Raw genomic sequence first — 16,241 nt, forward strand, 5'->3', positions numbered from 1 at the left:
GGCTCCTTCCTGGCCTGGGCCCTGGTCAGGCCATGAGCAGGAGGCAATCAATCAATGTGTTTCTCTCACATTGATATTTCTCTGTCTTTCCCTCTCTCTTTCACGCTCTCTAAAAATCAATGGGAAAATATTCTCGGGTGAGGATTAAAAATATAAAATAAAAAAATGAAATGATATATTAAAAAAAAGAAAGAATAAGAAAAATTAAGTTAAAATCAATGAACTATTAAAAATATATGTTTAATCTTTTCTGCAAAATTTTATAAATGTTTCAATACCCTATTTTTGTCAAATATTATAATAAATATTTATATTCAGACTTTTAGTAGACATCATTTTAATGGCTGTTATTTCATTGTAGGAATGTACAGTAATTAGCTTTATTATAATAACTTGATTATTGAACATCTAGTTATTTCTCTTTGTTAAATATACATATTTGTATGTAAGGTTTTTATCTATTTACTAGAAGCCCCGTGCACGGATTCAAGCACATTGAAAGGAAATTAATTAGAAGAAATATTTTAGAGGCCAGGGGGGTCCTTCAGCCTGGCCTGCACCCTCTTGCAGTTCAGGAGCCCTCAGGGGATGTCCAACTGATGGCTTGGGAGTGGGCCTAAGCCAGCAGTCGGACATCCTTAGTGCTGCCTAGGAGGCAGGAGAGGCTCCAGCCACCACCGCTGCGCTCGCCAGCTGTGAGCCTGCCTCAGGGCTTCTGACTGAGCGGTGCTCCCCCTGTGGGAGTGCACTGACCACCAGGGGGAAGCTCCTGTGTTGAGCATCTGCCCCCTGGTGGTCATTGCGCATCATAGCGACCGGTCGTTCTGCCATTCGGTTGATTTGCATATTAGCCTTTTCCAGAAGTGAAATTACTGGGTCAAAGAATATGAATATTTAAAGCTTTTTATATTTATTGCCAAATTTGCTGTCCAAAAGTATGTTGCCAGTTTATATTCCCAACTTCAGGCATATGACAGCCTCTGTTTCTCTATAATCTTGATAGCATCAGCAGTAGTGTTTTGTTATTTTCCTAGCTTTAATGGCAAAAAATTATATCATCTTTCATTTCATATATTTAAGAGTGAAGTTGCACAATTTTCATGAAGAATTGACTCTTAAAAATAGAAAGAGAAAATCTTCTGACTTCTTTATGACTCATGAAACCCTCTGTAATCTCCCAGGGAGAAGTAGTGAAGCCCAGAAGGGGGACCAAAATATAGCAGAATATGGATTTTTACTTAGAGTTGCCTCAGTCAAATAATTAAGCTATTTACTTCATAAAGTATGCGTGCCTGTATAAGATATATGTTGTCATTTCAATTAAAGTTTCCTGTTGCTCCTCTTTAATTTAAACTTTTTCTTTCCTTCTTCTCTTAGCCAGAAGTCATTGGATCTGCATCACTACCTTTGAGAGCTGTCATTCAGTCTGAATTGCTTTCTTTCAGTGACCAGCTTCCAGTGCAACAGGAAAATGGTCAAGTTCCACTTGGCCCCCTAAAGGTACATAGATATAATTCAGGCAGTCCAGTATTTATGAAGCACATATTACTGGCTGGCCCTGAGAATATAACAGTGAAGAAGAAAATAGGGTCCCTGCTCTTGCAGCTTATATTAAACTAGAGGCCCAGTGCACAGATTCGTGCACATTGAAAGGAAATTAAAAGAAATATTTTAGAGGCCGGGGAGTGACGGTAGGAGATTGGCTCCAGGATGTGTCCGGTCCGTCTCACCCAGTCCCGATCAGCCAGACCCCAGCAGCAAGCTAACCTACCTGTCGGAGCTTCTGCCCCTGGTGATCAGTGCGCATCATAGTGACTGGTTGAATGGTCAAATAAACAGTCAGACACTTAGCATATTAGACTTTTATATATAGAGATAGATAGGGCAACAGAAGTGCTGTGAAGGAAATAAATGGTATGCTATAATAATGAGTACTGGGAGGAAATAGGAGATGGTGGTCAGGGAAGGTCTCTCCAAGGAGGTGAGATTTGATGAATGAGAGGAAGAGGCTACCAAGTAAAAAGCACAGGAAAGATCATTTTGGACAAGGAATAACACCTCCAAAGGCCCTAACATGGGAATGGGCTTGGTGTTGTCAAGGGACAGAATGTTGGTACAGGATAGTGAACCAAAAAGGCAAGTGGTAGAAAATAAAATTGGATGGGCAGGGAGGAGCTATAACATTCAGAGTTTGTAGGTCAAAGTAAAGGATTTAAATTTCATCCTAAGAGGCAAGAAAGAACATTGAAGTATGAAAATGACAACTCATTTACATTTTAAAAGATTACTGTGTGGAAAATAGACTGTAGGGGGCAAGAAGGAAAATGGGAAAGTTGTTGGATTAGTTCAGAAAAGAGATTGTTCATGGCTTTGAGTAGAGTAGTGACCATGGACAAGGAGAGAAGTGACTGAGTTTGTGCCCAGTGAATGAATTCTGATCTATAATTCATTAGAGAAAGGATTCGTTCCTTGTACAGGCAGTCCTCGGGTTATGTCGGACTCGATGTACGTCATTTCGTGGTTACATCGCTATCTCCCATCTATATATATAAAAGGCTAAGTTTTTTATATGGCTGGTACATATGACACATACTGGCAATTTAAAAATAGAGGTTGGCCGAAACCGGTTTGGCTCAGTGGATAGAGCGTCGGCCTGCGGACTGAAAGGTCCCAGGTTTGATTCCGGTCAAGGGCACGTACCTTGGTTGCGGGCACATCCCCAGTGGGAGGTGTGCAGGAGGCAGCTGATCGATGTTTCTCTCCCATCGATGTTTCTAGCTCTCTATCCCTCTCCTCTCTCTTCCTCTCTGTAAAAAATCAATAAAATATATTTTAAAAAAAAATAAAAATAAATAAAAATAAAAATAGAGGTTGACTTGCACATGCATGATACATATAAAGGTTTTGCTGGCACCAATCACAAGTGACGCCAGAATGTATCTGAAGACCAACAATTGGCACAAAAGATTGCAACCTAACATAATCAAAACTGAAGTATTAACAGGATCTGCGGAAGGAGAGATTGTTCTGATTCCAAGAATTGATTTGTCCCTGTCTGACACTGGCCTCCCATTTAAATTAATTCGAACACAGTTTCCCATGATGCCAGCATTTGAGATGACTATTAATAAATCACAAGGACAAACTCTAGACAGAGTAGGAATATTCCTACCTGAACCTGTTTTCGGACATGGTCAGTTATATGTTGCTTTCTCTCGAGTTCAAAGAGCGTGTGACGTTAAAGTTGTAAATACTTCATCACAAGGGAAATTAGTCAAGCACTCTGAAAGTGTTACTCTTACTGTAGTGTACAGGGAAATATAAGAATAAGTTTAATCAATTTACCAGTCATTGTTTTCATCGATGTTTTTATATCATGTTTTTGTTATTTTTATATCATGTCTTTGTTGTTTTTATAACATGTTGGTATTGTTTATTTATTAATCAAGTGATATATTATTTTCATATACATTTTACCTCATCTCTGACAACTTTTTCTTTCATCTCTGACAACTTTTATTATAGAGAAAGGGCAAATAGGGATATTAAAATATTTTATACTTTAATTTTATAATATTATATTACATACTAGAGGCCCAGTGCACGTAATTCGTGCACAGGGGTGTGTGTCCCTCAGCCCAGCCTGCACCCTCTCCAATCTGGGACCCCTCAAGGGATGTCTGACTGCCTTCTCACAATCCAGGACTGCTGGCTCCCAACCACTCACCTGCCTCTGCCTGATTGCCCCTAACCGCTTCTGCCTGCCAGCCTGATCACCCCCTAACCACCCCCCGGCCAGCCTGATTGATGCCTAACTGCTCCCCTGTGAGCCTGTTTTCCCCTAACTGCCCTCCCCTGCAGGCCTGGGTCCCCCCCAAGTGCCCTCCCCTGCAGGCCTGATCCCCCCCAACTGCTCTCCCCTGCAGACCTGGGTCCCTCCCAACTGCCTTTCCCTGCAGGCCTTGTTGCCCCCAACTTCCCTCCTCTGCCGGCTTGGTCACCCCTAACTGCCCTCGCCTGCAGGCTTAATCGCCCCCAACTTCCCTCCCTTGCAGGCCTGGTCCCTCCCAACTGCCCTCCCCTGCTGGCCATCTTATGGCAGCCATCTTGTGTCCACATGGGGACAGGATCTTTGATCACATGGGGGCATCCATCTTGTGTGTTGGAGTGATGGTCAATCTGCATATTACTCTTTTTTATTAGCTAGGATAGAGGCCTGGTGCACGGGTGGCGGCCAGCTGGTTTGCCCTGAAGGGTGTCCCGGATCAGGGTGGGGGGTCCGTTGGGGCGTGGGGCAGCCTGGGCGAGGGGCCTGTGGTGGTTTGCAGGCCGGCCACGCCCCCTGGCGACCCAAGTGGAGGCCCTGGTATCTGGGGTTTATTTATCTTCTACAGTTGAAACTTTGTAGCCTGGAGTGGAGCCAAGCCTTCTGCTTGCTCTGTGGTGGCAGTCATTTCTCTTGGGATTTATCTATCTTTTATAATTGAAATTTTGTAGCCTTAAGCGAGGCCTGGGCCAGCCAGGGTGTGCGGAAAGCTTGGCTTCCTCCATCGCCGGGGGCAACCCTAGCCTCCTGCTCTTTCCAGCTCCCTGGCTGCCTCCATTTCTGTTTGGGTTTATGTATCTTCTATCATTGAAACTTTGTAGCCTTGAGTGGAGGCCTAGGCCGGCAAGGGCAGGCAGAAAGCTTGGCTTCCTCCATTGCCAGGGAAACCCAAGCCTCCCTCCTGCTCTCTGTGGCCATAGCCATCTTGGTTGGGTTCATTTGCATATTCACGCCTAATTGGCAGGTAGGCATGGCTTGTGGGTGTAGCAGAGTGATGGTTAATTTGCATATTACTCTTTTATTAAATAGGATATTATTTTGACATGTAATTTTTTTTCAGTAATGTAATTACCACAGGAATCTTCTAATTAATTTCCTTTCAATGTACATTAGTTTATTTATAAAAAAACAAAAATTCCATCATTTTGATGTATGTACATATGTGCTTTATGTTTTTTACTACTTATTTACCACAAGTAAAGGTCAGGAATTGTTACCTTTCTTTTAAATTTTTTTTACTGTTTCACTTCATTACTGCTGCGTATGTGCTCCATGTGAGTGACGTAGGTGCTTATGTAGGTGGGTTCTGACTTACGGCGAAAATTGCGTTACGTCACGCCGTAGGAACGATCTCAGATGTAACCCAAGGACCTACCATATTCAGAAGCATCAGAATTTCTTAGGTGGTAGAATTTGAATGTAGGGCTTGTCCTGGTGAGCTTTTAAAGTCATCAGAGCCATACCTAAAATATTTCCATGGCCCCTCATATACCCAAAGGATAAAATACAGGGCACACCAATGACCCTAGCCTACTACTGTAACCTTCTCTCTTCCAGTGGTCCTACCAATAGTTATGTCAAACTATGTAAAGACTTGTTAAGGTATCATGCTGGTTTATGCCTCCATGCTTTTGTTCTTGGTTTTCATACTGCTTCCTCTTCTTGGAAGCCCTCTTCCTGGTGTTAATAATAATGCCATTTAGTTGTAAAGACTTATGTGATTATCATTGCAAAAATTAACATCACATTACTTTTCTGCAATCAAAGTTTTTATTTTTTGTTTGCCTAATTCATTCTGGTCTGCATGGTTTAAAATTAGAAAGAGGTAAAAATAGAATTGAGGGACTAGAAATTGTTTCTATTATGTCTCTTGAGAGAAGATCTGTTCTAGATAGATTGCTGTCTAGATTCAATAGAACTTTGCTGTGGAGTTTAAATAAAAGAAACAGGAAGTTCCCTTTTTCTTTAGTAATTCAGTCTTATAATAGTGACCACTTTTCATCATTTCTCTTACATCCACTTTTACTTCATACTAGAGGCCCAATGCACGAAATTCATGTATGGGTAGGGTCCCTAGGCCTGGCCGGCGATCAGGGCCTATTTGTGGGGTGACTGGCAGGGTGATCATGGGGATCCCCGCTGGCACTCGTCTTGGCTGGCCTCAGGCCTGTGGGCAGGGGTCAGCTCCTGCGTTGAGTGTCTGCCCCTTGGTGGTCATTGCGCGTCATAGCAACCAGTTGTTCCACCAGTCGTTCCACCATTCAGTCGATTGGCATATTAGGCTTTTATTATATAGGATTTTAACTTTTTAAAAATAACTTCAAACTTGCAAAATTGAAGAGAAAAATTGCAAAAATAGTACAAAGAACTTGCATACCCTTCTCCTAGACTCAGCAATTATTTATATTTGTCACATTTGCTTTATCATGTCTGTTTACTTTTTTCTGTATCTTTCTTTTTTTCACTTTTCCTTTTTGTCTCCCTTCCCTCTACATACACATGCACAATTTTTTCTGAACTATTTGACATTCTGTTGCAGACATAATGTCTCTTTTCCCCTAAATTCTAGTGTATATTTCCTGAGAACAAACACATTATCATACATAGCACTAAACAGTTTTAAAAATCAATTTAAATCTGATACTGTATTCTATCTTCAGTCCATATTCAAACACTTCCCTTTGTAGTGGGTTTTTTTTTCCAGTCCATGATCATCCATTGCATTTATTTGTCATATCTCTCTAATCTTCCTTAGTCTGGAGCAGTTCAGCAGCCCTACTTTGTCTTTTAGGACTTCGATATTTTTGAAAAGTAAGGCCAGTTATTTTGTAGAATGTCCTCTACTGGGATTTACCTGAAACACTTATTACTATAATGATTGAAAGATGATTTTTTTTTAATTTAATAAATCTTTATTGTTCAGATTATTACAATTGTTCCTCTTTTTTCCTCCATAGCTCCCCTCCACCCGGTTCTCACCCCACCCTCTGCCCTTACCCCCCCACCCACTGTCCTCATCCATAGGTGTATGATTTTTATCCAGTCTCTTCCCACACCCCCCACACCCGTTTCCCCTGAGAATTATCAGTCCACTCCCTTTCTATGCCCCTGATTCTATTATATTCACCAGTTTATTCTGTTCATCAGATTTTTTTATTCACTTGATTTTTAGATTGACTTGTTGATAGATATGTATTTGTTGTTCATAATTTTTATCTTTACCTTTTTCTTCTTCTTCCTCTTCTTAAAGAATACCTTTAAGCATTTAATATAATACTGGTTGGCGGTGATGAAGTCCTTTAGCTTTTTCTTATCTGTGAAGATCTTTATCTGACCTTCAATTCTGAATGATAGCTTTGCTGGGTAGAGTAATCTTGGTTGTAGGTTCTTGCTATTCATCACTTTAAATATTTCTTGCCACTCCCATCTGGCCTGCATAGTTTCTGTTGAGAAATCAGCTGACAGTCGTATGGCTGCTCCCTTGTAGGTAACTAACTGTTTTTCTCTTGCTGCTTTTAATATTCTCTCTTTAATATTCTCTCTTTGTCTTTTGGTCTTGGCATTTTAATTATGATGTGTCTTGGTGTGGTTCTCTTTGGATTCCTTTTGGTTGGGGTTCTCTGCGCTTCCTGGACTTGTAAGTCTGTTTCTTTCACCAGGTGGGGGAAGTTTTCGGTCATTATTTCTTCAAATAGGTTTTCAGTATCTCGCTCTCTCTCTTCTTCTGGCACCCCAATAATTCTGATGTTGGTACGCTTGAGGTTGTCCCAGAGGCTCCTTACACTATCTTCATATTTTTGGATTCTTTTTGCTTTTCCGGTTGAGTGTTTTTTGCTTCTTTGTATTTCAAAACTTTGACTTGATTCTTGCGGTCCTCTAGTCTGCTGTTAGATCTCTGTATAATATTTTTTATTTCAGTCAGTGTATGCTTAATTTCTAGTTGGTCCTTTTTCATATCCTCAAGGGTCTCGCTAAATTTATCAGCCTTTTTTAGAAAATTCTTGAAAAACCTTATAACTGTGGTTTAGAGCTCTGTATCCAGTCGTTTGCTTTCCTCCATTTCTTTCATTTGTGACCTGTTTCTTTGTCTCTGCATTTTGGCTGCTTCCCTGAGTTGATAGAGTGGCTTTGTGTGCTAGGTGTCCTATAGGGCCCAGTGGCTCAGCCTCCCCAGTTACTTGAGGTGGACACTCTTCACGCACCCCTTTGTGGGCTGTGTGCACAGTCTTGTTGTAGTTAAGCCTTGATTGTTGTTGGTATCACTGTGAGGAATTGACCTCCAGGCCAATTGACTGAGAGGATCAGCTGTGTCTACGCTGGGAGAACTTATGTGCTGGAGACACCCTTATGAGACAACACTTGCAAAAGCCTCTGTGCTCAGCTTGGATGGGGCGGAGTCTCAGGGCTGAGCAGACAGCATTGGTTTCCTGTCAGCCCTGTCCTAATAGGCCCCTGTGTCTCAGTGTCCTGTGGTAATCATTGCAAGCACCTCTGAGAGAAAACCACCCTTGAGTTCCGCCCGCTGCCAGACAGTCCAGTTTCTCCCCGAATGAGTCTGGGTCCCCAGAGTCTCGCCCGGAGATCAGTGCATTTGGGAGCTTTTGTCTCCCTCCCGCTTGAGAAAGCCAGCCGCGTACTCAGTTGCCTACCCTCTGTGCGCACGGCTTGGTACCTCTGCCTTCCGCAGTTCCTCTGAGTCTCAGTATGCTTTTCTCTTTCCTGACAGTCCAGTTTCACCCCGTATGAGTCTTGGTCCCCAGAGTCTCGCCTAGAACTGGAGTTCAGCACAGTCGGGAGCGTTTGTCTCCCTCCCGCTTGAGAAAGTCAGCCGCGCACTCAATTGCCAGTCCTCTCTGCGCATGCGCGTGCGTCTCAGTACCTCTGCCTCCTGCAGCTCCTCTGAGTCTCAGTGTGCTTTTCTCTTTCCTTCTAGTTGTATAATTTCCACTCAGCCAGCCTTCCTGTGGTTCTGGATGATGTCCGTTTTGTCTTTTAGTTGTAGTTTTGAAATTATTGTGGGAGGCAGTAGTTTAGGTGTTTACCTATGCCACCATCTTGGTTTCTCCTGAAAGATGATTTTCTAATTCCACCTTAACTCACCATTCCTTGTACATTTATTTTATTTTATTTTTTAACCTCTTTTTTTTACCCTCATTTGATATTTTTCTATTGATTTTTAGAGAGAGTACAAGAGAAAGGAAAAGACAGAGAGAAATATCTATGTGAGAGAAGCACATTGATTGGTTGCCTTCCGCATGAGCCCTAATCAGGGCCTGGGGCAGGGAGGAGCCTGCAACTGAGATACGTGCCCTTGACCATAATTGAATCCGGGACCCTTCAGTCCATAGGCCGACACTATCCACTAAGCCAAACTGGCTAGGGCACCTTGTACATTTATTAATTCGCATTCTACTATATGGAAGAGTTGGCCTTTCTCCCATGTTTATTCATATTGATGTGGACTCATGGGTTCTTACATTATTTAATTGGTTGTAATCCATTACTGTTACTCATTTTGATGCTCAAATAGTCCCAGTCTTGGCCCGTGGGAGCCCCTTCAACTTGATTCTGTATCCTTTCAATATGTCTCTATCCTTATTTTCTGGCACAAGTTGATGTTCCAGGTTCATCTTATATTACTGATAAATCATCTCCTTAGCTTTTCTTAATCCTGGTAAGGTAATGTATATGGAGTCTACTAATGTTCTTAATGTTATGGCGTTTGTGGATGAATTAATTTATTTCCTAACAATCCAGTGCTGCATCTAGCTTCAAAATTCTGATTCTGATTCTAGAAGAGATTCTTACATACTCCCTTTCTTTTGTGTTCTATAGGTAACTGTGGAGCTTGTTATAGATAAGGATTTCAGTGGTGTCAAGACGAAGTTAAATAGTAGCACCCCACATACCCTACTTTCTACTCTTATAAGCCCAGATAAGAAACTGTCAGAACCTAGCCAACATGCTACCTGCACCAAAAATTCACAGAACCTAAATCAAGTTCATGAAGAAACTGCAAAGGAAGAACAGAATTTTGTGCTCTCCAACCCAAAGTCACCAAGCCCTGTTGCACCAAATCCTTCAACCTTCATGGCTATGCCAGCTTCTCACAATTTGGTAAATCAGACAAATGGGTCAACCAAAGACAGTGCTTTGCTGTTGCATGTGCTTTTGATGGTGCCAGATGGGAAAGATTTCATTACTGAAGAATCTGAGAAACCACCACCATGCAATGTTTATTTAAATTGCAAACTCTTCAGCACAGAGGAAGTCACCAGATCTGTCATTGCATGGAGCACAACACAACCGGTCTTTAACTTTTCTCAGGTAACTTTCTACATATCTTAACATTTCATATCTATTAGGAATGTATGGAGGTGGGAGACAAGTATGTTTCCCAAATCATAATACCATTGTACCAGTAAAAGAAATCTAGAATGTTCAGCCTGGGAGGGACCTTTATAATTTTCTGGTATGTAAATCCAGTCCCACTATTGGGTGGGAAGAGGAAAAGATATTGCCAGCATTTTCAAACTTTTGGTCTTTATTTCTTTCTGTTCTGTCTCAATTCCCCACTATTTCCTTTGCCTGGATTCTGAATTCTATTCCTTGCTGCTTCCTCTAGGGCTTTGATCAGGTAAACTTCCTCTTTTTCCTTTCTGTTCCTCCAATCTCTCCTTTATTTTTTTATTTACTTATTTTTTTCCTCACTGACTTATTCCTTCACTTATTTCAGTACTCATTTTGCTTGGTTTCTCTATAGAATTTCATGCTATTGCTTAGTTTTCTTTCTCGATCTATGGAACTCTAATCTCTTATATTTTTTCTTGACTTAACTGTCCTTTTTTAGTTATTGGGTCAGAGGAAAAGAGTGGTGACACCAGCACTTCTCTCTTTTACCTTTATCTCCTATTCATTATTGTTGGAATTCTTCCAAACCAACCTTTTTTTTTAATGTTTTTATTGATTTCGAAGAGAGGAAGGGAGAGGGAGAGAGATAGAAACATCAGTGAGAGAGAATCATCTATCAGCTGCCTCCTGCGTGTCCTCTACTGGGGATTGAGCCTGGGCATGTGCCCTGACCAGGAATTGATCTGTGACTCCTGGTTTATAGGTCGACGCTCAACCAGTGAGCCACACCGGCTGGGCCAAACCAGCCTTTTCCCCACGGTCAACACATCTACTCTCATAGCTTCAGCTCTCATTTATGTGAAAACTAGTGACCCGGTGCACGAAATTCGTGCACATTAAAAGGGGATTAATTAGAGGAAATAATTTAATATTGCTATTTGCCCATTTTCTATAATAGAAGTGTCAGAGATGAAAGAAAATTAGTAAAATGTATATGAAAACCTTCCTCCTGTCAGAGTCTGGGGCACACTACGGGACCCAGAGTCAAGTCCCCACCCACCCACATGCACCTCAAAATTGCATGAGACCCAGACCCAGCCACCCACCCCGCATTGGGCTAGATCCAGACCTGGCCAGTCCCACCCTTGTCAAGCCCTGCCAGGCAGGGGGTGTAGCCTGAGGTCCCCCAGCCCAGACCGGGAGGTGGGGGACACGGCCTTAGATCCCCTGTCAAGCCCCACTGGTGGGGGGTGCAGCCTCAGGTCCCCCGTCAGGCCCCACTGGGTGAGGGCACAGCCTAAGTTCCCCCGACCCAGCACTGGGAGTGCACCTTGAGGTCCCCTGTCAAGCCCCACTGGGTGGGGGGCACGGCCTGAGGTCCCCTGTCAAGCCCAGCCAGGCAGGGGGGCGCAGCCTCAGGTCCCCTGGCCCAGTGCTGGGGCAGGGTGCACAGCCTGAGGCCCCTGTCAAGCCCCGCCGGGCGGGGGATGCAGTCTGAGGTCTCTCATCAAGCCCCACCTGGTGGGGGGCACAGCCTGAGGTCCCCCCGCCTGGTGCTGGAGCGGGGGGAGCAGCCTGAGATCCCCTAGCCCAGCACCAGGACAGGAAGCACACCTTGAGGTCCCCCATCAAGCCCCGCCGGGCGGGGGGCATGGCCTCAGGTCCCCTGGCCTGGCACTGGGGCAGGGAGTGCAGCCTGAGGTCCCTCAGCCTGACGCCAGGGTGTGGGGCGTGGCCTGAGGTCCCCTGTCAAGCCCCACAGGGGCAAGGGAGGGCGTAGCCTCAGGTCCCTGCTGATTGCTCATTAAGGCTTGTTATGGGAACTTGGCCTCAGCTGTGAGTGCAGCCATCTTTGTGATGGAGTGATGGTCAATTAGCATATTCCCTCTTTATTAGATAGGATGACTTCCTATACTTCTTTTTTTTTTTTTTAGAGAATTTTTTTTTTAAATATATTTTATTGATATTTTACAGAGAGGAAGGGAGAGGGATAGAGAGCTAGAAACATCGATGAGAGAGAAACGTCGATCAGCTGCCTCCTGCACACCTCCCACTGGGGATGTGCCTGCAACCAAGGTACATGCCCTTGACCAGAATCGAACCCGGGACCCTTAAGTCCGCAGGCCGACGCTCTATCCACTGAGCCAAACCGGTTTCGGCTTCCTATACTTCTTTGTAGGACATACAGTCTCCTATAGTTTCACATCTCTATATCCTATTGCCTGCTGTTTGTCACCACCTGGATGTCTCAAAAGCATTTTATACTTGGCACCTACCACATCACCTTTCATATCATAGGTATTCAATAAAGATGTGTTCATGAAAGAAGAAATTCAAATGTGTCCAATTCTAAATTTATTTTTCCTTCCAAATCTGTTTCTCCTCCTGCTGTCTGTCCTAATTCGTATTATAATTTACTCAGAAACCCAAGTAGAGCCTAAAAGTTTACTCTTTCTTATATAACTAGAGGCCTGGTGCACAAAAGGCGTGCACTGGAGGGGGGGGTCCCTCAGCCCAGCCTGCACCCTCTCCAATCTGGGACCCCTTGGGGGATGTCCGACTGCCGGTTTATGCCCAATCCCTGTGGAATCGGACCTAAACTGGCAGTCGAACATCCCTCTCACAATCCGGGACTGCTGGCTCCTAACCACTCACCTGCCTGCCAGCCTGATCACCCCCTAACCCAGGGGTGGGCAAACTTTTTGACTCGAGGGCTACAATGGGTTCTTAAACTGGACCGGGGGGCCGGAACAAAAGCATGGATGGAGTGTTTGTGTGAACTAATATAAATTCAAAGTAAAGGAGCGGAGGGGAGAGCAAGAGAACCCTCCGCTCTTTCGGCTCCGTGGGCCGGATAGAACAGCCGAACGGGCCGGATCCAGCCCGCGGGCCGTAGTTTGCCCACGGCTGCCCTAACCGCTCCCCTGCTGGCCTGATTAACACCTAACTGCTCCCCTGCCAGCCCAATCGCCCCCAACTGCCCTCCCTTGTTGGCCCAATTGCCCCCAACTGCCCTTCCCTGCAGGCCTGGTCACCCCCAATTGCCCTCCCCTGCCGGCCATCTTGTGACAACTTGGGGGAGGCCATCTTGTGATGACGTGGGGGCGGCCATCCTGTGACAACATGGGGGCAGCCATCTTATGGAGGCCATCTTGTGATGACATGGGAGCGGCCATCTTGTGAGGGCATGAGGGCCAATTTGCTTATTACCTCTTTATTATATAGGATTATTCACCAAGTCCCATAGATACTGCAAACTTAATTATCTCTGAATATATCTTCTTATCTCCACTTCATTGCCATTGCTTTCATTCTGGCCCTCGCTCTTTTTCTAAATAGCCTTCAGATTGGCTACCTGTTTCTGTTCACTCCCTGTCCATTCCTTCCTATGCATCTCTAAAACACTAACCTGAATATTTTACTCCTCTGCTTCAAACCTTTCAATGTTTCTTCATAGCCTTTAGGATAGAGTCCAAATCCTTGTTTTGGACTATAAGACCCTCTAATAACTGTCTATACTCTCCAGTTTTCACTCTTCCCTTCACACTAGATAGTCTAGCTATGCTCAGCTACTTGTATTTCCTGAATATTCTCTTTTCCTACCTCTGTGTCTTTATATGTATTTCTGCCTGGAATTTCCTCTCAACTTTCATAACTCCTATTAGGCAGAGTTTTTTGTACTAGTTAACTCCTGCTTATCCTTAAGATTTAAGTTTATTTTCTCCCAGAAGCTCTTTCTGAATTCTCCCTATTTGTAGGTTAGGTTGACGTGTTGTACTTTTTTTGGTTTCAAGGACCAGAAATGTGGTCATGGTACCTTATGTAATTGAAGTGTCTTAGATGAATACAAAAGTAGATCTGCTCTTCTGATTTCACCCCTTTGCCTCTTGTATTTTCTGTTAGTTTCATCACTAGGTTTCTCTCTCTTCTGCTGTTAGTTATTCTTAAGTTTGGTTTTCTTCAAATCAGTGGGCCCTTGACTCTTGTTATTAATTTGACTGACCTGCTCTTGACTCTGGAGCTCTGGTTCTCTTTGTGACTTTTCTTTTTTCTTTCAACTAACAGCTGGCTGGCCAATTCTGGAGTCCTTTTACACTGAAAATCCAGATGAACAGTTGGCCTTGTTATTTACTACTAGAGGCCCGGTGCACGAAATCCGTGCACAGAGTGGGGATTCCCTCAACTCGGCCTGCACCCTCTCCAATTGGGGACCCCTTTGCAGGATGTTGGACTGCCATTTTAAACCGGCAGTCAGACATCCCTCTCACAATCTGGGACCACTGGCTCCTAACTGCTCACCAGCCTGCCTGCCTGATTGCCCCTAACTGCCTCTGCCTGCCAGCCTAATCACCCCTAACTGCCCTCTCCTGCAGGCCTGATGTCGCCCCCAACTGCCCTCCTCTGCTGGCCAATTTGGTTCTGATTGGTCGGTTCCTGTGCCAGCGTCAAAAGCTTCACCTCCTAGGCAGCCATTGGCTCCCCACAGCACCCAGATTTGGTTCTCATTGGTCGGTTCCTATGCCAGTCAGTGTCAGAAGCTCCACCTCCTAGGTAGCCATTGGCTCCCCATAGCACCCAGATTTGGTTCTGATTGGTCGGTTCCTATGCCAGTCAGCATCTCCAGGCCTATCTCTGTTCAAAGAGGCAGGTCTTAACAGCAGCCCCCGTGGAGGCCAGGAGAGAAAGAAAGAAAAGCCTGGCCACTGGCAAAGATCAGAAAGAAAGAGGGAGAGAAAGAGAGAGGTAAGTACACTGATCAACAGCTTCCACTGAGGCTGCAGATCAGACCCTGACTCACTTTCTGGGTCTCAGCCATCTGGGCAGTCAGTGCTGGGTCGCCAGGCTGCAGCTGGGCAACCCAGCGCTGACTTCCAGATGGTCTGCATTTGGTCACAGGCTCCGCCCCTTCCCAAGCCTAAAGCCTCCGCCCCAGGCTTTAGGCTTGGGAGGTGGCCCTCTTCCTCTCCCCCACTCCAATTGCAGGCTCGGCCCCTTCCCAAGCCTAAAGCCTCAGCAGAAGCTTTAGGCTTGAGAAGGCTACCCCCACATCCGATTGCCGGCTGGGAGTGACCTGGGTGCAGAAGAGGTTCCCGGGACCGGGTATGTATGCAAATTAACCACCATCTTTTGTTGGGTTAATTTGCATGCTCACTCTGATTGGCTGTGGGCATAGTGGAGGTACGGTCAATTTACATGTTTTTCTATTAACTCATGCCATTTTGTATTTAGCCTTTATATATGTTAGTTTCTGACACCAGACTGTGGCTTCAAACTGAGGATGTAGGTTGGATTTTATTTTAATGTCTTCAGCTCTTAGCACTGTGCAAGGCACACAGTAGGCTTTCAGTAAATGTGTGTTGATTAAAAGTATAAATTATTTTGTCTCAGGTGTGGGCTTTTGTTTCTTGTTGTTCCTCTCTCCAGGTGATTCCTGTCTCTCTGTCTCCCAAATACTTGGAAAGGCTTAAGAACAATGTGATGGTAATAGAAACTTGGAACAAGGTGCGGAGCCCAGGACAGGACAAGCTGCTCGGGCTGGTGAAACTCCCCCTCCATCAGTTTTACATGTCATTCAAGTAAATAGGATCTTTTGGAGTATTCTTTATTTTACATCTTTAACTTTGTATGGACTGAAGAGGAATTCTTTTGTTTTGAAAACATGGCTAGCCCTGTAATTCCTTGGACAAATTTGTCAATTTCACCGTAGTTTTTGCTCTTTCTCTTGTGTTAAAGCAGTCTTACAGATACTGCTTACCATGTTTCAGGCCCTATTTTAAGAACCTTACTTACCCCATCAAGTCATTTAATCCTCACAACAATCCTCTGAGGCAGGTACTTTTATTTTCCCTATTTTACTGATGAGTTAACAGAGGCACAGAGAAGTTATATAACATGTCATTATATCGTAAGTAGTAGAACAGGTAGAACCCAGAGAGCCTGGCTCTAGAGTCCACCATCATCACCAAGCAGCTCAACTGCCAAAGGTTACCACAAAACTAATGGTTTATCCTGTCATAAAACTTTAGTATTGTTCACATCAGCTATTTGAAAGATTTCTGTGCTC

The 16,241-nt window shown here is 44.2% G+C and overlaps 1 protein-coding gene across 3 annotated transcripts in view; it reads left to right on the forward strand.

Annotated features, from left to right (window-relative positions):
* The window catches only part of C2CD3 (C2 domain containing 3 centriole elongation regulator), a 134,212-nt gene that overhangs the window by 44,407 nt on the left and 73,564 nt on the right, over positions 1–16,241 (forward strand). For all 3 annotated transcript variants that reach the window (XM_080642152.1, XM_080642153.1, XM_080642154.1), the window contains exons 13-15: positions 1,378–1,500; positions 9,662–10,153; positions 15,602–15,753. In XM_080642152.1, coding sequence (XP_080498278.1) covers positions 1,378–1,500; positions 9,662–10,153; positions 15,602–15,753 — 767 coding nt within the window. The remainder of the gene's footprint in view (positions 1–1,377; positions 1,501–9,661; positions 10,154–15,601; positions 15,754–16,241) is intronic.

The sequence above is a fragment of the Plecotus auritus genome, assembly GCF_963455305.1.
Source record: "Plecotus auritus genome assembly, chromosome: 9".
Lineage (NCBI taxonomy): Eukaryota > Metazoa > Chordata > Mammalia > Chiroptera > Vespertilionidae > Plecotus > Plecotus auritus.